Here is a 25769-nt window from a genome sequence, read left to right on the forward strand (position 1 = left end):
TAGATACTAATTACGGTAAGTTGTCAGAAGCGAGGGTTTGGCTTGGCATGACTCCAGAATCTGGGAGGCTTTGATGGTATTCCTACAGGACCCTAAACAGTTGACTGTACAGATCTACCGCTATGGTGTAAATCCACTTCGCAGCTTTACCATTTACTCTGCATGATCCGCAGTAGATAGGGTATCTTGGGACGTGACGGAAGATCGCAGCGGGGCACCTGTTGTCGTAATCGTGACAGTAAACCTCCTCCAACTGATTGCTTTTTGGCGCCAGATCATTACCTGGTGTATTAAGTGTGATAGCATGCCATATTTATACAAGCTTTGACCGATTCGTTGGTGCCAGACTAGCCGTTCCACTGTCAGTTGTCTATCTGTAATGGGTTTTGGACCAGTCTGGAACCGTCCTCTTGGACAATCAATGACACTGTGATCGTTTAATAGATGTGATTCTGTGTATCACGGACAAAACTAAATAGGATACCCCTTACCCTTGATACTGTTTGTTTTGTCAGCGAGGATAGGTTGGTCAGTCGTCGTCTGGATTTCAACACTCACTCTGGACATTGTCATTCTGACAACTAGAGGCCGAAAGTTAAGTTTGCCTTTCATTCACTGGTGAGAAATCAAGTACTGCTCAGAATAATGAAACTGATGTGTTGGAAGTTTTGTCAGGGATTGTATATCGGTTATTGGTTCACCAGAACCTAAGCCTTATGACAAATTGATGGATTTTCCTGTTATAGAAATGTCCCATACTTGATGCAGTGGCTATAAATAGGAATATTTTCTACCTGTAACGAGAGAAAATATATTTATTTAAAGCAAATGTTACATAACAGATTATTTTTTCCCAGATGGATGAATCTTCAAGTCTTTCCTAATTGTTTGATATTAATTTTTTTATTTGTAGAGGACCTGAGATTTTTCAAAACATTCTGTTAGTTATATAGTTGAGTAACATGGCTATGATATTGGTATTGTGGCATTGTTTTGTGTTTGATATTAAATTGAGTTGGAAATACTTGGTTAATGTCAAAAGATGCTTAATGTTTGTTTATCATCAACATCCTGTCAGGAAGTTGAATATTCATTGAATAACAGTTAGAATTCGTAAATTTAAATATTTTCTGTTTTTTTCAGTCCTTCACCATCTCCCCAACATAGTATATCATCACAAGACATGCATTCCCGACTTGAACTTTATGCAAACAGGTAAGTGTTATATTTGATATGTTTTTGCTCTCTAACATTGTTTTTAGTCAAGGATGATTCAGTAAGTTTTTGTACCTACCATATCTATTGTTTATCTGTCTTCCATAACATCAGAATTATCTCTCTAAAATTTGTTTATTTTGTGATCCCAAATGACCGACATCTGATGCCAAAGAAATTATCTTCTGTTTTTTTGATGATTCCATTAAGTTCACATATTTCTTCTGGATATCCAAGTTTTCAGAGAAATTTAAGCCATTAATCTTCTATTTACTCTCCCAGGATGTATTTATTCTGGGTAGGTACACTACATATATATATATATTGTATTGATTCATGAAAAAAAAGTAAAATTCAAAGTAAATATTCACAACATTGAAAAAGTTGAGAAAAAAATTTTTGTATGTACAAAGGAAGCTTCAAAAAAAGAGGTGAAAACTCTACAGCTTCAGTAGGTCAATTTGTTCTGAAATCGAATTTTGCAAAGGGGAGAATCAGATTTCAGTTTGTTGTAGTAAACGTATGGAGTAAATGGAGGTAGAGAATTGATGTATTGTATCTATATAACCTAAGAAGGTTCTGTCTGAGAGAAGGTGATAATAGGCTGGTGATGTAAACACCTCCGTTGTTTGTTAATGATGGTCCTGGAAACTCTATCCACATCAATAATACATGACTGCTGTCTGCTCACTGCCACTGTCCTGTAACACGATTTCTAACTTACCATGTCCATGAAATACTTTTGACTGTTTTTTTGTTCAGAATTATAGCCTTACATGAACTTTATTTATTTATTTATTTATTTATTTATTTATTTATGTATTTATTTATTTATTTATTTATTTATTTATTTATTTATTTCAAGAAGCCAAGGTATTACATTTTGCCTTGGAACCAATTCAGTTGATTTTCATTTCTTTTTTAAAAACTTTTTCTGTAATTATTTATTAAAGAAAATAATAACATGCTGAATATACCCCTACCTCTAACCCCCACCCCACAAATAAAAATGAAAAGGAAAAAAATGAAATGTAGTTTGGATTCATTGGTTCCTGGAAGGAAGAAGTAACAAAGAACAAATTTAATTGTTAATATCGTGTACATCAGGAAAAAAAATCCACGTTCCAACATGTCAACAATGGTGTATTTTCGTAAGTGATTGATTATCTTGATACAGGCATGGATGTGAAAAACAAATTTGTTAGAAAATTGTGAGATTTCTGAATGTTTAACTATAATCACTATTGACCGACATTTCAGCATCAAGCATGGCAGCTATTTGGCTTCTTATATTACAGTGCCAGACACCCAAGTTACGATGCAATTAATTTACGGTGTTGAATGCTGATTGGATGATGAAAATCATTATCTTCTGCAAATATTTTCTTTCCTGTTAGAAATCTTTGTAATGTAGACCATGTTAGAAGTACTAACACAGAAGTTGTGCATGTCTAATTTTATTTACAAAACATGTGTTTCTGATTGTATCCATCATGGAATTAAACAATTTTCTCAAAAGACAATTTTAATCTTTAAAAAAGATTTTTTTGTTTACTAAAGCCAAAGACCATGGTTGCCATCTTGAAAATCTGTTTTGAACTTAGATTCTGCTATGAAATGGATTTCAATGAATTTTTTATGGAGATTGTCCAGTAATATGTATTTCTGACTGGTTTCAAAACATACTTCTAATGATGATCATAACCTCTTCATACTGATGTTATGGAATGTTTTTTTTTTTACAGTTTGTGAAAAATCTATTCTAGGTGCCCCAGTATTGATTTTGAAATAACTTTTCTAATTCAAACTCAATTAAGTTGTAATTATAGATAACCAATTTACCTGGTAATGATGATATGTTTATGATTATGCTAAACACATATATGTCTATGGTTATCGTGTTTAATATTAAGACTTAATTTGTGATTACATTTATTTTAAGAATTCAAAATTTTAATTGATGAATTATCAAAAGCTCAAATCTCCATAAAACTTTCATGTTCATGTCTATGAACGCTATTTCATTTCTTAGGTTGTTGAAGCCCGTCTTTTTTCAATACCATATCTTATTTTCTCCAGGAAATAAGGAAAAACCAAAACCTAGATGTTTTATTTCGTAAATGTTGGTTTATTTGACATTTTTCACCTTTTCAGCAAACACTTATTGATTTTCAAGTGTTTTTGCTCATTTCTGCGAAACGTGGTGATAGGCAGCCCACAGAAACCGTTTCAGATAGCTGTTTGGCACGACATTGTCAACCTTTAATGGAATGACTGACTTTCAGAGTTCAATGATGCAATCTTAAATAGCAATGTGCATTTGAAGAAAAAAAGAGACTTTTGTTTTAAAGTGCTGGTAACTAACACTTTAGAGACTGCCCTGAAGCAGACAGTCACACCATCCTGCCATTTTAGTCCAAAGTTAATGGTTTGGGGGATCTGTGCATCAACAAGGTGTTTTCTGTGCGAAAAAAAAATTAAATTCTGCTAGAAAATGTATGATGATTGTCTAGCATTGCATGGCAAGCAAGTAAATCTATTCTATTAGAAAATGCATTAAAAGTGTAGATGTAGATTATTGATTGGGCTGTGCTTTGTTTATTACACCTAGAATATGGCTTTCTGTGTAGAATTCCATCATTGCCAAATTTGCAGCCTATCATCAAGCCTTTGTCTCGGCAATAAACAGCGATGATTTCTGACTCTACCAGTATCTTTCGACACTGCAAATGCCATACTAAACCAAGCATATGCTTAAGTGCTGTGTCTGAGCGGAATGCTTACGAGTGATGTCTCAAATGAACTGGAGGGAGCATTAGTCCTGATAATCAATAACTCTTACAATTCGAACTCTTTTATCCTGGAAATAATATAATTAAACCTTCATGTCATCTTCTTTCCTCAGATGAGCTTCACCTAAATATTGATTGTGTTTTATAAACAGAAAGATGTATCATCATCATGAAAATAGTATCACCAGTGACATCATTCCTTCTTCAGTCGCAGTGATATCTTACTTCATGTTCAGTATCAGCCAATGACATCATTCGGTATCTAGTGCAGTTTCTAGCGCTCAGACAAGCATGTAATGGTGTCTTTATTACCCAGTTTTCGTACCAGCAGTCATGATACTACTACTACACGTAATACTGTCCCTGACCAAGAAGACTGTGTCAAATAGTGCACTAGGTTACCTGGTAGAACTAAGTCGCCGTGGGCACACAGTGTGTCGTATACCACGGGCTGTAGAACAACGCAGGAACTGAAATCAGTTTTAAGTAGTGCTAAAGGATAAAAAATTATATTGTTTTAATGTAAAAGATGATGATGTATATGAATTGTTGTAGGTTGGCAGAAGTGGAACAAAGACAGGCGTCCTCCACACCCGACTCGTAAGTATATATATATATATATATATATGTGCCTGATACACCAGCTATTGTCTTTTCTTTTTCATCAAGTACAACTTCCAGTGTGTACAGCATTTCTTTTAAAACATATGGATTTCCTAGAGGCTTACCAGCATAAATAAAAGATCACTAAACACAGAGCTTTTATGTCTAGTCGACTTTAGCATAATTACTTTGGAAATCACAACCATTTGTGAACACTGAAATAATCACTTGAACTACGCAGGCAGGAAGTGTCTCATGGGAGCAGTGACATATTTTTATTGTTGCTTTCACTGCAATATCTTATTTCACTCTCCGATTCAGATTGCGGGTTTTTGTTTAAGTTTTTCAGATTATAGGTATTTGTATGTGTTTTTCTCTTCCCAAACGACTTTAAAATGCAAATTTTTAGAAGCGGCATGCAATTTCTGTTTACTGCTAAAGCAGTTTGTTCCTTAAGATTTTATTAAGATCGCTGTTTATTTGAATGTGTCGCCATGAAGATGCCAGAGATATTGATCTTAATTTTTCTTTTTCTGTTTTGAAACAATTTGATCCAAATCAGAATAAGCGAGCACATGTTATTGGTAATAACAATGCAGTAGTCTGCACATTAGATTCCTGGCCATTCAGCAGTTAGATTAGTTGAGTATGGAATCATCATGTCTGCTTCCCAACTGACTTGAACGTGTTGTAATTGTTTTGGGAGGGGAATTGTTTTGTGCCGATTGGCTGGCGATTCACCTTGTTATATTCTATATATAGAAGCATTAGGGTAAATCATTGTAGACAAGATTTACTAGACTGTCTGATCTTCAATTGGAGGCATCACATCAACTCGCTTTCAGTACTTAACACATTTGGTACCCAAGCCATCCCTGGGTTACAAGATACCATTCTGTGTATAGTTTTACTTAGTATCAATTTGAAAAGATAACATTGTTTTAGAACAGTTAATGTTATCCAATAAAAGTAAGTTTGTTTGTTTGTTTGTTTGTTTGTTTGTTTGTTTTGGGTTTTGTTTTATCAGATTATTTTTTTATTAAATTATCTCTCTTTTGCAGTGATGATGAACATAATTTGATTGCCCAGTACTGCCAAAGTCTGAATGGAAACACTTCCCATACGGTATGTATGTGTTTAATGGATCGTCAGTGCTATAGCATTAGGTCATTAAGACGATCAGATAATGCTGGTCTCAGACCTGGATTTATCTACTTTTTGTTGGAGTTCAGAACAACATTGTATGTACGTGTGATGCATGCTTCACCTGGATCTCCGTAAAATCATTCATGCAAGATTGATAGCGTTTCTCAACTTTGGCTGAATGACAAAAAAAATCAAGAAGCATTTCTGCATATCCGAGTCAACTGAGAGGAACAAATCAATAGCATGTACATGTCTACACAGAAATACAAAGATTGGGCAATATAGAGTGTTAAAAGCACGTTTTCATTTACATAGATATTTAACGATTGATTTTATATTGTGCAGTACTGACTAATACGTGAGTCACAAATGATGTAAGCACTGGTCGTGTGTGTATGAGGTAAGCAACTGTCATCCTTGTACCGTTGTAGCTGAAGAGTCCAATGCAGATCATGATGGCAGTCGATTCGGACCAGAAGTCGGAACTGGAGGCCATGATCAAGGATCTCGAGGAGGAAAACAAGTAAGTGTGACCTTACTACCTCTTAACCCCATGTGTGTCAAGGCTTGCAGACAGGTCTTGGTAAAGAGAGTCAAGATTATTGATTTTTTGGGAAATTGTTTGTCATGGAGTGTTCAGGGTGTCTAGTTTTCTGTTGTTTACATTTACCTTGTTTTGTGACAAGGGCAGAAAGTTACCAGTAAAAATTGCAAGATATATCTGGTTTGTATCAATTAATTTTTTTCCTGAGCTTCTATCTAATCAGGTAAAATGATGTTACCAGATCTTATATAATTACTTCAGTGCAAATTTATTGTCATATATCTCTATAACTGATAAACTTTTCAATAGCATTTTTCTATTCAATTTTGTTCATCATGATGAGTTTGGTATACTGATCTTAATGGGAACAAACATTTCTTTGACATTGATTTTGGTGTAAACATTACGTTGACCATGACTTTCATTTAACCATTTCCATGATAGTGACTTTGGTACACAAATAACATTGACCATGGCTTTGGTGCAAACATTATATTGACACCTACTTTGATGCAAACATTTTATTGATCTTGATTTGCAGGACACTACAGCAAGAGTATGACCGGCTGAAACAAGCCAATGAACTGCGAGAAAATGGGAATGGACTAGAGGAAGTGGAGGATGACAATAACAGCAATGTTGACATGGATGCTGAAATGATTGCTGAAGCCAAGTTACTTCGTCAACACAAAGGTCGTCTGGAGTCACGTATGAAGATTCTAGAGGATCACAACCAGCAACTGGAGGCCCAATTGACACGCCTCAAACAGCTCCTGGACCAGGTGAGTCAGGCTCATTCATAGATTACTAGCAAATGTTATGGTCCTACAGATATTCTAACATTGATTCCTTCATTAGTTGGTATGTAGATGTCTCCAGTTTTCTACAGAATGAACTTGTGGCTGTAGTTAACATGGTGGTTGAATTTACATAGACACCGTTCAGTGATGGTGAGAACTTCATCAAGCATGTCTTGTATGATGAAGTTTTAATTGTGAAAGTTACTTTTACTCTAATTTTACTGATATTCATGTTTCTACAGCTTGAATGTTAAGAGAATGATTCACATTAGTTGTAATTGTTCATAAAATGAAGGTTAGATGAACATTATATAGTTAATGAAATGCTGTCTCACTCAACAGTATCAAGTACAGAATTTGGAAATTGTTTCAGTGTGCAATATTTTCCCAGATATGTATATGACAATTTAAATGATCAAAGGAATGTATAATAATACTGGTGTTAATTTCATTCTCACCTTTTCAGCCGACACAGGAGCAAAGTGTAGGTTCATCCATGCCTACCACCCCCTCCTCCACAGAATCTGACATTCAGCAGCCCCCACCCCCTCGGTACAGGTTCAGCCCTCAGCTGGAGTCCACCCCTCAGATGAATGGTCACAGTCATACAACAGGTCAGTACATACATACCCTTGTTTCCACATCTCCTTAGCTAGCAGTTACCCTTGAGAAATACCACCTGTTATAGCAGTATCAATCACGGTCTTGCCTAAAAAGCCACAGAGCCACTTGCAACAGGTCAGACCATCTCCCATGGCAGCTGACTTTTCATCATGTATTTACTTGTGGCAGCACTGGGGAATTCATTGTATTTATTGTGTCATATCATCATGATCATATCACCAGTCATAGTTAGTGTTAAATAGTGTGATAGTCCCTTGACATACCCATTGATTCCTCAGTTCTCAGTTTTCATATTGTTGTTTACAGAAACACCTAGTAAAGATGAAGTTGGGGACATCAGTGAAATCATATCAGAACCCAATGGCAGTATAACAGAGGACAAATCCAGAGGTACAAATGCCAATGACTATATCACTGAGTTCTGTTTCTTCCTCTCTTCTTCTCTCTATCTCATTGAGTTCTCTCTCTTCCTTTCTTCTTCTAAGTCACATTGAGTTCTGTTTCGTCCTCTCTTCTTCTCTCTCTTTATATCTGTCTCATTAAGTTTTGCTTCTTTCTGTCTTCTTCTCTCTATCTCATAAGTTTTATTTATTCCTGTCTTCTTCTGTTTCTGTCTCATTGAAGTCTATGTCTTCCTCGCTTCTTCTTTCTCTATCTCTTTTAATTCTGTTTCTTCTTCTCTCTCTATCTAATTGAGTTCTGTTTCTTCCTCTCCTCTTCTCTCTCTATCTAATTGAGTTTTGTTTCTTCTTCTTTTGTCTCATTAAGTTTTGCTTCTTTTTGTCTTCTTCTCTCTCTTTCTCATTGAGTTCTGTTTCTTCCTCTCTTCTCTATTTCATTTTTTGATTTGTTTCTTCTTTTCTTCTCTCTCTATCTCATTGAGTTTTGTTTCTTCTTTTCTTCTCTCTCTATCTCATTGAGTTTTGTTTCTTCTTTTCTTCTCTCTCTATCTCATTGAGTTTTGTTTCTTCTTTTTTTCTCTCTCTATCTCATTGAGTTTTGTTTCTTCTTCTTTTCTTCTCTCTCTATCTCATTGAGTTTTGTTTCTTCTTTTCTTCTCTCTCTATCTCATTGAGTTTTGTTTCTTCTTTTCTTCTCTCTCTATCTCATTGAGTTTTGTTTCTTCTTTTCTTCTCTCTCTATCTCATTGAGTTTTGTTTCTTCTTTTCTTCTCTCTCATCTCTTTGAGTTTTGTTTCTTCTTTTCTTCTCTATCTCATTGAGTTCTGTTTCTTCTTTTCTTCTCTCTCTATCTCATTGAGTTTTGTTTCTTCTTTTCTTCTCTCTCTATCTCATTGAGTTTTGTTTCTTCTTTTCTTCTCTCTCTATCTCATTGAGTTTTGTTTCTTCTTTTCTCTATCTCATTGAGTTTTGTTTCTTCTTTTCTTCTCTCTCTATCTCATTGAGTTTTGTTTCTTCTTTTTTTTTCTCTATCTCATTGAGTTTTGTTTCTTCTTTTCTTCTCTCTCTATCTCATTGAGTTTTGTTTCTTCTTTTCTTCTCTCTCTATCTCATTGAGTTTTGTTTCTTCTTTTCTTCTCTCTCTCTCATTGAGTTTTGTTTCTTCTTTTCTTCTCTCTCTATCTCTTTGAGTTTTGTTTCTTCTTTTCTTCTCTATCTCATTGAGTTCTGTTTCTTCTTTTCTTCTCTCTCTATCTCATTGAGTTTTGTTTCTTCTTTTCTTCTCTCTCTATCTCATTGAGTTTTGTTTCTTCTTTTCTTCTCTCTCTATCTCATTGAGTTTTGTTTCTTCTTTTCTCTATCTCATTGAGTTTGGTTTCTTCTTTTCTTCTCTCTCTATCTCATTGAGTTTTGTTTCTTCCTCTCTTCTCAGTATCCATTAAAGGTAATTTATTGAGTTCCAAATACTTAATGATAACACTTGCTTTTCTGAATTCTTGCTGTATTCAGAATCATCTTGTTTTCAGAAACTTGTACTTTTATCTTGTTCCATATTTATAAGTGAAATGTTCGTCTTTTTATTGTTGGTGCGTTGTAAAATGTGTTGTTTAGGAAGTTTCATAATTATCAAGTGTTTTATATAACATTAGTGTGTGACTTTGGTTGTTCTTTCCAGGCCCCAACAAGGTGGGAAACTTGTTTCACATGGCTGGTGAGGTGGGCAAAGAGGTCGGACGTTTGGTCACTGTGATGACCGATGAACAGACCGCAGAAGCCGAGGCCAGAGAAACAGGTGCTGCACAACCCCAGACCAGTTAGAGGGTCATTACCATTGTAGCACATCAATGATCTCAAATCAGTGTTCACCTGTGTTGAGGAGACAGGTGTCACTCTGGTCACAAAGACACCTGTCTTGAGAAATCATATTCCATCAGAACACATAAATGACTCTGAAGACATGTCATCTCGTGTATGTTGGTCCCTCATCACGTGAAAATGTTTTCATTCTAGCCGAGACTGAGATCATGCCTGCCACTTCATGGACATACCGTCAACATTTGGGTCAATGTGTATGTGTATGGAAGCTGTTATCACCCACCATCTCTTTGTCCTCATTATGTACAAACACGTTTTCTCTGCTGGACACAAAACATAAAAACAAGGTCAAAAAGTGTTGTAATATTCAAGACCTCAGAAGTTGTTTGTGTTAAATTGTTGAATGAGAATATTTTGACTTTTTTTTAGAATTTATCTTTTTTGAACAGAGAGGACAGGATAAGCAAGTCAGATCCAGCCAAATATTTCGGATACCAAAGAAATGTAGGCTAGTTTAATGAGATAGTAGGAAATGGACTCCATGTTTGTGATAGTGATTGCCTTCTGTGATGCCACTTGTGTCTGGAGAGTTTTATTGAAAGCTCTGTTCTGTCATATTCACTATGTTGTGATACCTACATAAAACATGAATGTGTGCGTATGTGTACAAACATACCTATTTTTATTTGTTTAAACACTGCCAAACTTGCATCTTTTTAATTTCATGATAGAAATGTGTTACTATGGTAACCATATGAAGCAGAGAATCTACTGAAATATTCACTTTCCAGAGTTACTCCCCATGGATGAATAATTAGAATCACAGGGCAAATGCGAAGAAGTATTGATATTTACACAATGTGCCATGTAATCTTCCAATAATTACATCATGTATAGTACAAGAATTTGTTGGAAATGCCAAATAAATTGGGGATATGATTATATATTTGTTGAGGTCAGGAGATACAAAGTGGTAATACAATCTACATTAAGCAGAGTCGTTTGCTGGTGTTTCGGAGCCCTGTGAATTCAGGTTTAGAAAACATTGCGCTTTATCTCCAGATTTCAATCTGTGACTTGTGATGTTACAGGATTATAGGTTAAGTCTCTGGTTTTGTCATAATCCAATCAAAGTCGTCCGTGTGAGTTTATCGATAAACATATGTACATAGTTATAAGGAAAAAATGCAAATCTTCCATAATTTATATCAGGTGTGTTTGATATACGAGACTCATTCTAATTCGAGGGTGCAGGAGGATTACAATAAAAGGTTTAATGTATCCCGGGCCTAGGTATGATGTGAGGGTGAAGTGATGAGTGTTTGTTTGACTGTACATAGTCTGGAGTGTAAGATTCTATGTATAAAGATAGCCATTGGTTGTACAGACCTCCCATCATAAATCATCATCATTCACAGTTGATTCTTATACAGAGTCACTCCCCAACTATGTAGACCAAATGCATTTTCCAGTTGATATTTCAAAGTTTTCCATACATTTTATTTTCTGTGAAGTCCACTTTCATCTGTTTTTAGCTTGTTATATACTGTATAACCAAGCTTTTGTTAATGTAGACAGCCGTTAGGTATCCTGTCGTTCTGGAGTGATCTCCCTTAGAATGTATATATCAGTTACTGGATGAAATTAAACTATTTTAGTCACAAATTAACATAAAATGGAAATGAAGATTTTTGTTGACTGATATGTTACAGAATAACTTTATGGTGCTATGTTAATGGTGTAAGTTTATGTACTGTCAGGATCAGTATAAGCATGTGTACAATCTATTCTTGAAAATCTCTGAATTAAACAAAAGTATGACGGACAATTACTTGTAGAAGTTGGTTAATTACCAACACAACATTTTGTTAAAGCATTGATACTGTCAAGATTTTCTAATCCTTTCCGACGTCCTTGGCAGACATCTTCCCATGTCAAAGCCACAACCGCCCCCGCTGCTTACTGAAAAGAATTAGCATAGTATCCGTGCTATTCCTGGTCAACATTAGTATATATATCATGTACTGATATTTCATGTCTTTAAAAAGTAGTACTGAAAAATACTCTAAACATTCTGTAACCAACTCTTTATTCAGGAATTGTAACATAAATACTCACATATACATGTACCAGAAATGTAAAGTGTATATACTTCAAGTTTGAACTTTTTAGGGGCACTGATATTTTCGTGGTTGGAATAATAGGAAGAATTTATTAAATTTGTCACTAAACTGACCATTGAATTCATAGATGGATAGCTTGACCATTCTAAGTTGCTAATCCACCCTGGTCAAAAGTTTATCTTATTGAGCTAGCTTTAACTACGGGAAGAACATTCCATTAAAATTGTAAACAGTATAGAATTTCTTAATTGATAATTACTATTTAATATTTATACCAATAGTGTACAGCAGATAACTCACTCTAACAATTTACCAATTTCAACAAGTAATTATGGATGCTAGCCACTGTAAGTTATATGTAATAATCAATATTTATGCATTTAAACTTCATAGATATGTGTAATGTATACTTTTGCATATAATGTTTGAAAAATATTTCAAAACAAAATGTATTTCGAACACATTATATAATCTCTATGACAAAGTATAAACACTGTGACATGGTATACCTATAAGAACAGATTTTCAGTTCTTTAAAGGGAAATAAGATTATATGTCATGCTAAAGGAACTCCTCCATTAAAACTGAAGCTTGTATATCTAATCTTGGGTTGTGGTATGGTTGTACTTTATCGTGTTAGCCTCTCTATATTTTTATGTTACTGGTGGCCTCTATATTTCCACTTGTGACTACTCTGCATCCTAAACTACATTTCTGAATGAGTAAACACCTTTGTACCCTAGAGGTATTGTAGGCTGTTTTACCCCTGGCATAAGTTTTACCACTCGGATTCGGTAGTAATGGACTGTAGAACTGTTAAATTACCTCCCCTTATATCATTTGAGCTTCGTACTGTATACATTTGTTAAGTTATACAAATTAGCAAAATGCTAAGACTGAAATAAACATATAGATTTTATACGAGAAAAAAAATTAATAAAAATTATATTTGAATGTATATTGTGTGTTATTTGTTTATTCTGTTGCCTAGTGTTCTACACTAGATCACATTCAGTTCATCATCTTAGCTGTGGTTGCTTAGAATACTTTAAACAGGATTTTATTAATTTATTCTACAGAGATGCTTGATAAAAGCTCATTGACGATGACTATGGTACTTTTGTTGTACTTGCACACCCCACTAGTGTACATGTATCCACAGTGGGGAAAAGACTTTATCAATTTAAGTAGTTTTAATGTTTATTAAAGGGTTTGGTTTGTATATTATTTAAGGGGATAAGATAAAGTTGCAAAAAATAAATAGTGGAAATTGAATTTACATCAGGAGTCATCGTCTTTTCCACCATTTTACAAGAAGTTACAACATCAGAAGAGAATATGGTTTGTTTTGTTTAATTATGACTAAAGCATTTGATCTACCATGTTTCTGAAAACCAAAATTTGTTGTTGGCACAGCATCATATGTGACCCAACAGTGAACGAAGGACAATAACTCTCAATATACTGGGATATATGATCAGACGAGCCAAAAAAGAAAACCAAAGTTTTTCAATAAACAGCACAACATATTAACACTGCCAGAAACAGAGCTCAATTCACTACAAGGAATTTGGTATGACTTACACAATTTAAATGGAATTTTGTTTAGCAATAACATACAAACGGTTTATTTTGACATTTGGTGTTAATACTGGCATACATGGTCTTCACAATATGTATCCTACTGAGAAGAACTAAAATGATGTGTTATTCTTTATCTTCTGTATACATGTAAAGGGGAGGTCGTATGACCTACATTGTTATGCCAGAAATCATCTCTACCGTTCCGAAGAACATATTTGGCATTTTAAGGAGACAGAACATAAGACATGCCCCTGAAGGAATGTTCATGAAACTTGCAGAGTTGACCACCATTTTAAAATGACTGGTACACAACAACTATTTCTGCTCCTCCTGGACACAGACTTAAAGAATCTCTGCTTTAGCTTATAAGTTGATACAGAATAAACAAAAAAAAAACTGTTATATCAGCTATTTGCTTTTCTGACCTCTGTCTGCATGTTATTCATTCTATATCTTATCCTGATACAATATTTCATATGATTCAGCAAAATCACAAAAGTTATGTAGAATCTGATTCACAAATATTTCACATAAAAATAACAAAAACATCATGTAAAGTAATTATGATATTTATTGGAAATAAAACTTCCTAAGAAGACAAAAAATTAAATTACAATCATGTTTTAACCTTACATAAAATAATATACATTTGTACATATAATATACATGTACATTTAGATTTTGAACTATTTTTATTTCTCCTTTTTTTGTGTTTGACAACTGTGAATGGAAATAACATGTAGGTGTAACTTCAGTATCGACCTGCCAATTACTGGAATGTGCACGTTGTGGTCTTTTGAGAGATCAGAAATTGTTAACCTGCCTTACCAACAGACAAGGGAAATAACTCTTTTATTCTAACAGTACAGTGTAACCGAGTATATTTCTAAGAAGTTACTGTTTGTATATGGAGGACGCCAGTCATTGTGACCAGAAATTCACTTGTTTTATACTTGTCAGTTGTTGAAAAAAAAACTTTCACATTTGTAATCTTCCTACAAATAATTTGTCCTTCATAAAACTGACAAGCACAAGATTTGTTGCCAGAATGACTATATGCTATCACATTTTAAGTATCAATACTCTTAAGTAGTAAAAACTGAGAACAAAATAACTTTCTCATATCACTGTCATGAATTATTGTCTTATTGTCTTCCTTAGGTTTGTGACTTGCAAGGTATATTTTCAAAGCAACAGTGAGAAGAAACATGTTTTGTGTCTGAAGTAAAACTTGGGTATTTCACAAAAAAAAAAAAAAAAAAAAATGCTGGTTGATGCAAAGCAAAATTCACATTGACCAGGGAAAGACATTTTTGGATCCATAGTTTTACATATACACTAACTACAATGGACAAAGGCATGTCTGACAATGGAGGCCCTACATAAAAATACTAGTGCATATTTTTAGCTATAATTCATTCCCCAAGTTTTCATTGTAAAACAGAACTCCATCTGACAATTTTCTTGCAAGCTGATCTGACAAAACACCTTGCTCCATGTTCTGTAACGCCATCACCAGACACACATGAATGATCTCTGTCCTAATCAGTGAGATGCGACGTTCTATACAGCACTTGTCCTAAATGTACAATGTAGTGAAGACATGACAGTAGATGGATGGGCAGCATGGGAGAAATATCTAACTATCCGGGGCTTGTTCATCTGTCGGAGGTTCATACTGTTGTAGCTGTAAAAACAAAAAATAACTGGTTAAGTTTGGTTGATGGTCTTGGACTAAAAGCATGAAGTATCTGTCTTGAAAATCTTCCTTTTTCCTTTTTTTTTAAAAGTTAAGTTAAAATTTTAACTATAGTCTGATTATGATTCTGCCAGTTGTACAATTGAACTTTATTTCAATAATACAAACTGCAGATGTGACAATATATAAAACAATTTGGTTACAGGTATATGTATTATCAGTTACTTGTGTCAACACTATTGAAAATCACAACAAATAGTTCGGAGTTGAATTTACGGCCTCTCTCAACCACAGAAAACATTTTCTTGCCATGTAAAATTGGCTATCATTGATTTGGTTGTAAAACTTGTTTCAAATCAATAACAAATTGGATGATGAAAGAAATATATATTTTTCCCGTTGTTTGGTGAATATGTGGAATACCTAAATGTTCAATCTTTATATGTAGGTAAGTAATTATAAGTTGTACATGTATTTCAATTGTTAATTAAAACCTGATGTTATTTAACTTTATCAAAGCCAGTAAAGTTTTGTAAGGAAAGAAAAGTGGACAAGTTATGTTTTTGTTTTTTTGTTTTTTTGTTTTTTGTTTTTGTTTTTTTCAAGTTTCTATAAGGAGAGAGCAGAGTGAAAATATTAGTACATCATACAGTATGATTACTATACAATACTGAGTCTGAGTTGAGTTTTGAGTACAGACCTAACTTTATATTAATATTAATTGTAATCAATATTAACATTAATATATTAATTAATATCAGAAATATATTGTAGTTATCACCTAAAACAGTAACTGTCAAATTCCAACAGGTTAACATCCATCAACAAGCAACAAAAGAAACACCTTTGTTATAAATGTCACAAATACATACACACATGTGCATGTTCTTGTCAGCGTTGTGATACAATAGCTGTTCATGCATAATAATAACAGGAAAGGCTATAGGAAACAGCCTCTCAAACGAAGGGTCATTGGGACTGTCACTCACTCAGAAATTGTAAACTTCCTATAACAATCTATCTGGTTCATAAACATGCAAAAGTGTTTCAATATACTGTACTAAACCAACTTTGTCACAAATTTCAGCACTCATATGAAGTTCTTAATCATCAAAAATTATGCCTAATATAAGAATTATTTTGGAAAGTATTACTTTAACAATACACTAACCACTACTTTTTATAACAATCTGATATCATAAATAAGGTAAAAAGAGACCTAACTCACATCAACGCATGAATATAAATATTATGAAAACTAAATTATACTATGTACATTTTCAATTCACTATTATCATATTCTCCAAGTTTAATTGTTATGTAATATACATAGAAAACACATCAGTATTAACTTCCAGAAAATCAAACCTTAACGAACTTCCAGAAAAATGCATCACAACTAAATAAAGATGTGCATATCTTAACATCAACATATAATTATTTCTACAAATTTCAATTTTTTGCAACATCTACTTTAGCATTAGTTTATTTATTGAACAGCTTAAACATCCTTTCAGCCTTTCAATGGACTAGTAGCAGTGGTTGCATTCACACCAAAGTGTAGCTCTTCAGCGAAAAAAAGGGGCATAACTCTGCAACAAAAGCCTGATATGCACATCCTCACTTCATTAAAATCATTTCTACAAAGTTTTGTTGTTGTGGAATGTCACCTTAAGACAGCGTTACCTTCACACGAAACTGAGACATGCAGACTGATGAACAACAGCTAAACTAGACTGTTCTGGTTTGTCTGGTAAGGAAGTACTAGTAAGAATAATGATTAATAGAGAAAGATGTAGGCTATTTCGCAAAAAGTAATTGCAGCACCATTGTAAAATAAAAAGAGTTCTGCGACATACATGTCACATTGAAAGGCAGATAAGTACATGACATGAGTGGTATAAATATTACCTTTGATGGTATGTTAAGAAATGAGCAAAGTGAATGAAAATAGTGATGAGCAAAATTATAAAGAACGGAAATTAAAACATTACTTGATTATCAGCCTTTCTTAATTAAAAAAAATGTATTCCAAGTACCTTTGAGTATTTTTTGTTCATTTATCGAAATATAAATCATGATTGAAAATACCCAATGGGTTGAGAGAACCAAGATCCTGGCTGCTATCACTCAGTATTAGAATCTTTGATGGACACATGGGTATTCACTCGAGTTCAATTGATGACAGTTAACAACACAATAAACTGCACAATCGAAATGTTGATGTTCCAGTTTTTTGTTTGTGATGTCTGTCTGTCTCAATGGAACTGAGTGTAAGTGATTTACCAATAGGCATCGATCAGAAATTCCTTCCACATTCAACTAAGGAGTGTTAACAACCAGGACCTTGGTTCTCTCGCAATACAATAATATCAACAAAGTTCACAACCATGAGATCAAGATGTTGATATTTCTTCCATTCATTTCTTACAAAATTTCACAAAATATTGAATAGAGTTTTCAGCTAAAATTGTGGCTTCACTGAAATAATCATCCCTGCAAGAAGAATGAGACAGAAATGGAGAAATTTAAAGGTTACTTTTTATCTTATCACCACCACAAGACAACAGTTAGTTAAGTTAGTAAAAAGTCACAGTACGTTGCCAACCTTGGCCTTTAGATCTGTATTTTCCTCCGACAACTGTTCCACTTTTTGCCTCAACTCTGTCACTTCCTGTTTCAGAGCCTCAACATCCGCTGTCTCTGGTCCAGAGGCACCTAGGTGCTGTTTCAGGAAGCTGGTATGTAGTTAAGAAAAACTTGCCGTCTACATCTTATAACACATATGCACATCATGATATTACCAATATCTTGACTTTACTATTACAGCAAAGTACATCAATCTTGTTTAAAAGCTTTATTTTGACAGTAAAGGAAGATTGCAAATTGTCCTCCTAAACTTTGACCAGGATTTGTGATCGTGTAATAGCTAAGTCATATTGTGACACTCAGATAGCATCCACGTCAGTCCTGTTCAAGATTCAACATGACATTGCTTATTCTGCAACAAGATTGATGCATTTCATCAATGCAAGCAGGTTACTGATTGGTCTACCAGGAAATAGTGAGCAATTAAGTGAAAACAAAAAATAATACTAATGCTAAGGAAACATGCAAGCATTTGATGTTGATAGATTTTAGAAAACACTTGATCTGAATTATTTGTAAATTACTTAAACTTAAAAGATGCTTGGTCGAATTAGTCCATTACCCGATACTGCAAATAAAAAAAAAAGTAAGCTGGTGCTCACATAGATATATCCACACCCTCACATCTTCTTAGGATCTAAATCTATAAGGAGTTCATGAGATATCACACACATAAGCATTGCATTCCAAAATTGGTCAACAGTGACCAGTGACCTTTGACCTTTAACTCTGATCATCTTTAACGACCATCAAAATCTTGTATAGTGTAAATCATACTGAAATCAGTCCATGGGTTTATGAGATATCTTGTACACATGCACAAGCAAGCGATGTTATATGGGTAACACCCTCCTCTTTCCCTCCAACCTTACATACGTAGGGGGTTTAATTACATTTAACTATCAAACAATATACCTAGTACACTATTTAGAAGATTTCTTATGAAGGAATATAACAAAAAGTAATGAAAACTTGTATGTTTTCCCTCTAACAGTAAATGTTTCAAACACTACATCTGTGTTGAATACTTAAACACAGAGTGCACTAATTTGGTTGTTTAAGTATTCAAACAGCTTTTACTTAATACTTAAGAAAAGTTCTCATCATAAAAGTCAAGAAAGAGCCTTTAGCAAATGTTACGGTATACTGTGTATAAAGTGTCTTGGTAACAAAAATATCCAGCTCTTGTATATATATAAACACTGACATGTTTTGAACACCCATACAGACAATTCTGACTGTGACTGATGACAGACACTTTTATTCTCCAGTCTGGACACACACATAGCTATACTCCATGATGGATCCTGGAAACAAGAGTCAGGGGATGGGCGAAATGTTAACAATACAGAAAATAGTTTTTAATATTAATCAACGTTAAGATACTGAATTTACAGGGACCTGTTTGTAGATAATGAACATTGTTCATCATCTACGACTTGTGTGCATCAAGTGGGATAATCGGTAAAAGGATACTCTAGAGCATTGTTTGGCTTTTCTGGTTCTTCATACAGGCCTACTAACACTGAAAATAAAATAAGGGAAATTATCAACATGTGATAAAAAAACATTTTCTGATTCCTATAAAATATTCATACTTAGCTTCACAAAATTAAAATGCATTTCATGAGAATGCCTGGCAAAATACCTGTATGCATGTAGTTTGCACACAAAAACATCTGTAAAATACGAGCTTTACGTCTTATACTATAAGTACATTGTATTTTTTCATGCAGTTACATATATTTCATTTTGATTTATGGATATTCACCATTAGCATTATAAACTACCATCTTCACGTTACATTATGAAGTAAATGAGAGATTTATAAATGTGTATGAAATATATACAAATGTACTACCACAGAGTGCAAAACAATTATGCTATTTAAATTGTACATTTATAGAAATTACTTAGGACAATTTCTTACTTGACATTTTTATTTTAAGATATCACACCAGCTGAAAGTTAAATGGTAAGGTTGAAGAAAATAATGAATGTGGGATAAGTCTGAAGTAAATGGTAATAATATGTCTGGATTGTATATATTACCCAGGACCATACTTTTATAACCATGACTCATTGTATCTATGAATTACTTCCTTATACATCACAAATTTCCTGTATTTGTTAAGAATGCACAGGTGTTTTATGAGAAATTCAAGCTAGTCTTGATTTACTACTGGAAATAGTGTCAAACTTTCCGGTTAACAATCAGCTATTGATCGTACTTCAATACAACAATACACTTTTTCTAGTATTTATTTTACATGCTATTAACAAATCACCTTGTAGGTTTGTAAATTCAAACCCTTTCAAGTGTTTTTATATGCCAGGTAGCTAAAAGTTATACCTACAAGTTTTAATTTGTGTCATGCTCACTGATAACGAAACTGAACAGTAACAGGAAGTTTCTACATTAAAATCCAACATTTTCCTCAAACTTCAATTTCATGGGTTTTCAAGTGAAAATCAATGCACGAGAATTCAATCTGTACTAAAAATTTGTTGATTTAACTTTTGAATGCTGGTGTGATGAACATGAACATTACCTGTGAAATCATGGAAATGAATTTCTGATTTTAATACTAGCTCTGTACTATCAAAACCATGTATTTTTGCTACACTTTATCAAAGAAAGAATATCCATAAACACATTGTTTAAAACTACAGAGAGAACTGTTCAATCAAAGCAGGTATGTCAAGCAATATCATTGCAATTAGTCACAACATACAAATCTTGGGTCTCTTTAGATAGATCTACAGGTGTATCATGTATATCACCTGCCGACCATCTGAATATGTGTAATTGATCACATTAATCTTACCTTTCGTTAAAGCATCCAAAACACCTGCTTTCTCTAGATATTTCCTAAACTCCTCCCTCTTAGAATCAGCTGCCTGGAAAAACACAATCAATATAAAAAAATTATAATGACTGATGATAACATTGGTATCTTAATGTCCAATGGCTGAAAAAAAACTTGGAATATGAAGTACATCAGCACTTGATGTAAATATGCTTTCTATTATTTTGCCAGCACTTTCAGTGAAAAAAAGTATTCACGGCAGTGATAAACGAGATATATCCCGTTGGTGAAACTCAATGCTGCAGCTCAAAAATATCCAATTTTGTACAATTTCCTTTTTTTCTAAGATATTTTCAAACCTACCACAAATTAGAATTGAAATTATTCAACATTGTTATGCATCTTACCTCAGAAGGCATTTTTGATTTCACTGTATTAACTAAAATCCCACCACAAGTACAGAAGCCTCAGAGAACTCTACACGAACATCTCTGTGTCGAGTGTCAGCGTCTTACTGATACACACACCTTGTAGTAATTTAATGTGCAGCAAGTTGAGTATTATATAATCAATGCTTCATACAGCTAATTGACTGATTCCCTGCGTATACAGAATGTCAGATCGAACCCCGGGGCTATATCACTTCAGTGGAGATGTCGTGTTTCATTAACATCAACATACAGGCCAGTAGTATTGTCAACCAAAGCTGATTACATTAAGAAATTGGAAATGCTCTAAAAGTTGCCATTTTAAGCTAATCTAATTACCTTTCAGGCCAAATAGTAATTCTTGCTTTAGGTTACATATTTTTTGAAAATGTATTTACAATGATTTCTCACGCAAGTTCATCTTTTGCACTAAGGTTCTAGGTTCAAGATGCTTGGGGCTATACACTTGTATACATTTTTATACACATACCACATACATATACCGAGCAAGGTGCTTCTATGAAAAAAACACATTTCATTTGTAAACTTCATTAGTCTGAGATCAAGATTAATCATTCTGTTGTGTGTGTAATGTATACTTCAGTTTGTGGACCCTTTTCCAATAAGGTTCACTTTAACGGTCAATAACACTGTCTAGCAGCTTCATTACAAAAAAAAAAAAAGCGAGGGTAGCATATTTGTTTTTCAAATAAACATAAGAATTTACATACAAAAACATATTGGAAAAAAAAAAATACAAATTGAAAGTTAATTCAGGTGTTGTTTAAAAATGTATACAACACTTGTCCTCATCAATTTTAATCAATATGCCAGGTTAAGTGTCATTAAATTTAACAGTTAACCAGAATAAGAGCATTTCTGTAATGGATTGTGCTTCAACTTTGGTTGCCAAGTTAATTGACAGAATGCACTAACGACAGCCAAGAGGCTCCTTGAAGTAGCTGGTGGCTACCTGATTGAACAACATATGAGAGACCTGTTGCATACCATCCAGAGCAATTAGGGTTAATTCTCTTTGCCCAAGGACACAAACCTTATCAGCACAGACCACATCATTTCCCAGCTTACTGAGAAATACAAAACACTATGGGTAGGGAACATCGAACCATGCATCTAAGATCTTTACCCGAGGTTATTTATGCTGATGCTCTATAATGATTATCAGCTATCGCAGCCCCGCCAAGTCTCTAACGAGTACTGTGTTAAACCAAACTGTTACCAAAACATTATTAGATAACACTAGATTTTCACTTTTGGGGGAAAAAAAGACATATTCCCAAACTGCCTATCTGTTTCTTCTTCCTCACACTATACACTTTCAAAATCAATAGTTAGAATTGGCCTACGTCACTGTTGGCTTGGTAACGAACAACTTCACACAACTCCAGACACCCTTCTCAGCGAAAAGATATTTATATACATTAGACATTAAATGTCTGTATATCATATCAAGTCTATGGGGAGGAATTTCATGGTTGGAAAGAATTTTAAATGAGTCTCTTCTACAGCATCTTAATAGTTTGGCATTTAACATGAACAATTATTTCAAAGTAAGCTAAAATCTTTGACCAACACTTGCTGTAAACATAAACAATACAATGTATGCTATTATAAATTTTATTTTGGAGATTTTCCTTCATAAATAATCCAGGAATTTCCATTTGACAATGGATTAGGTCCCCTTGAGATATACTGTCATGTACATGTTATGTGTCTGCTACTCTGCTATTCTTTCCATGTTGTTTTAAAAAATGAAACATCAACAACAGTTTATCGTCAATGATCAAAGAATTTTTTTATGACTACTAAGATGACTTAAAGAAGAAATTGTTTTAATATTTTGAAAACAATAATCTATAAGTCATTTATTTGGGAAAATTCAGCCAGAAACCTAAGCTATAAACCCTTGTTGAAATAAAACATTCAGCAAACACTTCACTGTTATTATAGATCCAACAGAAATCATCTAAATATCAAAATGTGCAATAAAGGAACACTAACTATAGGAAATTATGAATTGTGAATGCTATTTAGATATCAAGTAATTTGTTTAAAACTTTATATTTATGAATGAAATTGATGAAGAACATGTACCATGGTGCAAGCATATCATCCCAAGATTAGTCATTGTAGTTGATTTTAGGGTGGAGTGAGGGGGTTAGTTATCTCTATGCAATAGCTCGAGGATATCTATCTAACGGAACAATATTAAAGAAGGCTGTCATCCGGTAAAATGTCTTGCCCAAAGACAAGACTTCAAGAGTAAAGGCAAGTCCATTTCTCAGCTTCTTTAGCGACACAAACTTTAAGTATAAGAGTATACTAATACATAGTAATATATGAAAACCTCCAAACTTTAGAGGAACTATGTTATGAGATTCCTCAGAGTCGACTGAGCTATACCTGATTTGATAATTGTTGTCACCTTGCTCAGTGTACTTATCATCAATGACAAGTGCTTTTACAGCTATAAAATCAAAGCTCAAGATATTATAATTAATATAATTAACTGTTGAGAAATGTTAGTGAATTGTATTTACATGTATGTGCATGCATATTAGGTAACACTGATAACAACATCAACACTGGTCATCCGGTAGTAATCATTATATGTCTATACCTTACTTATATTTAAATTTGTAAAGATTTGAGGAAATGGTATTTTGAATGTATTTTGAATGCCCAAAATAGATTCTGATGAAGTGCCTTCTTGAGAGTAATCCGCATATTGATAGGAGAATGGCACAGCAAATATTGAAAATTTTAATTACAATTCTATAAGATACAGCAATAAAGCACTGATGTCCCAGGCTCTGAATCATGACATTTCCTCAGGACTTTCCTTCCTATAAAACTGACCCCAAATATTAGTGGCATTCCCAAACAGAACTTGCCAAGGTTTTCAAAATCCAAATAAATTGTTTCAAATTCAGATGTAAATTTATTAAATGTACTATATTGTATGGTGCCCAAATTTGAAGTAAACTTTTCAAATTGGACTTCAGTGGAAACATCTCAAAATAGTCAGGAAAGTTCCTTCATTTTGAGTTATTACACTTGATAATTCCTGGTGATCCAAAGGTAAAAAAAATAAAAAAAATTTAAGATTTATTCTTACACAAGGGTCATAATTATATATTATCTAGCATCTACTATCAACTGTTTTATCTAAGCAGGGCCTGTATATAGGTATAAATTGTACAGCTGATACTATATCACATCAGATAAGAAATTCATGTTGAATAACATATGTATATATAACATATAACTGGCAAATTGAGTTAAATAATATCTTAAAAGTAATGTTCTTTAACTTTACATTTACAATATAAGTGAACTGTTGTATTACTCGACAGTATTAATTACTGGACATTTCTCATAACCAATTCTGTACATAAGAAATGGTGATTTGATACTTATCAATGTTTACATATCAACTACAACATTTCTTAAGGAATATTTACGATAGAAATATACAATTTGTGTAATGCCTTGTATGTAAAGATACAAAAATAAACCTGAGAAATAATTTAGTCGATTATCATGAAAACAGAATTTTAATCGTTTTGATACAAGTTGAACCGAAAATTCTGAGCGCGCACATGCATGCACAAACATTTCACAACGCCACATTTACAAATTTCAACAACTAATTTCATATCTATTTGTCAAACGAAGGAAAAGTTATCAATAAAATATGTCACAATGAAAAAGACGAAGCTATTCTTACCCTGTAATTCGTCATTATTACCGGTATATTTGCTATTTTCTGCCAGACACGATCCAAACAACACACAGCACTAGGTTGCTAAAGAGATTGACGCCTGCGCAAATTTTGTTTCCGGTTAATACAGCGGCAAATAGTCGATAAAATCAGTGTCAAAATTTCCTATTAAGTACTCTAGATTTGTATCAAACGATGCTATGATTTATTGCATGAATTGTATATTAATATGTATACGTTATTTCAATGATCATTACATACACAGAAAGGACATATACAAAATATTATATTTGTAATCTTACCGATTATTTTTGTCTTTGCTCGTTTATCACCGCCATATTTTAAAACCACGTGAAGTTGTTTTCCTTACATGACAAGTTTGCACAGTTGAATCCAATGTATGGTTTCAGACTTTACATACGTTCAAATTTCAACAGTTGGGCGGTTAGGTAATATATATTATAGTGGTCTAGCCATACAAAGTTGCCTCGACGGTTGGGCCCTATTATTCTAGATAAAATCAAAACGAAAGTTAAAAAACATTGTTTACAATTGATAATATGAATTAGATGAATCATGTTATGATCGCATTGATGTATCTATGCGAGAGTGTAACGATGAGAACAAGTTTAACTTAGTCTGAGTATATAAATGTTATAATAATTCCGTGAATATTTATCAATGTAACACGGCATGAGGCGTCATTTTTTGTCATATTTCATCATATTAGCTGCTGATATATGTTTCTTGAATGGTGCACACTAAAAATCGTAAAAATCGGTGTTATAAGA

At 33.5% G+C, this 25769-nt stretch overlaps 2 protein-coding genes across 5 annotated transcripts; one reads left to right on the forward strand and one right to left on the reverse strand.

The window, feature by feature from the left end:
• Window positions 1-1137: 1137 nt before the first annotated feature.
• On the forward strand, window positions 1138-13021 carry LOC132561785 (dystrophin-like). 2 transcript variants are annotated; one of them, XM_060226483.1, is made up of 8 exons: window positions 1138-1215; window positions 4563-4607; window positions 5672-5735; window positions 6188-6279; window positions 6842-7082; window positions 7567-7714; window positions 8031-8114; window positions 9801-13021. In XM_060226483.1, exons 1-8 carry the CDS (start codon window positions 1184-1186, stop codon window positions 9941-9943), a joined length of 849 nt encoding a protein of 282 aa, XP_060082466.1. In that variant the 5' UTR covers window positions 1138-1183; the 3' UTR covers window positions 9944-13021. The 2 variants fall into 2 exon arrangements, with proteins under 2 accessions (XP_060082466.1, XP_060082467.1); XM_060226484.1 differs by lacking the exon at window positions 8031-8114.
• Window positions 13022-14229: 1208 nt separating this feature from the next.
• On the reverse strand, window positions 14230-25051 carry LOC132561791 (c-Myc-binding protein-like). Of its 3 annotated transcripts, none has more exons than XM_060226490.1 (5): window positions 24985-25051; window positions 20824-20896; window positions 19472-19520; window positions 17946-18084; window positions 14230-15334 (listed from the first exon to the last, which is right to left on the reverse strand). In XM_060226490.1, the coding sequence occupies exons 1-5, from the start codon at window positions 24997-24999 to the stop codon at window positions 15287-15289; spliced, it is 324 nt and encodes a 107-aa protein (XP_060082473.1). In that variant the 5' UTR covers window positions 25000-25051; the 3' UTR covers window positions 14230-15286. The 3 variants fall into 3 exon arrangements, with proteins under 3 accessions (XP_060082473.1, XP_060082474.1, XP_060082475.1); XM_060226491.1 differs by lacking the exon at window positions 24985-25051 and adding an exon at window positions 21213-21290; XM_060226492.1 differs by having other exon boundaries at window positions 14234-15334; window positions 17955-18084.
• Between the last annotated feature and the right edge of the window lie 718 nt (window positions 25052-25769).

The sequence above is a fragment of the Ylistrum balloti genome, unplaced genomic scaffold, assembly GCF_031769215.1.
Source record: "Ylistrum balloti isolate Yb309-2 unplaced genomic scaffold, AGI_CSIRO_Ybal_v1 Utg371278, whole genome shotgun sequence".
Classification (NCBI taxonomy): Eukaryota; Metazoa; Mollusca; class Bivalvia; order Pectinida; family Pectinidae; genus Ylistrum; species Ylistrum balloti.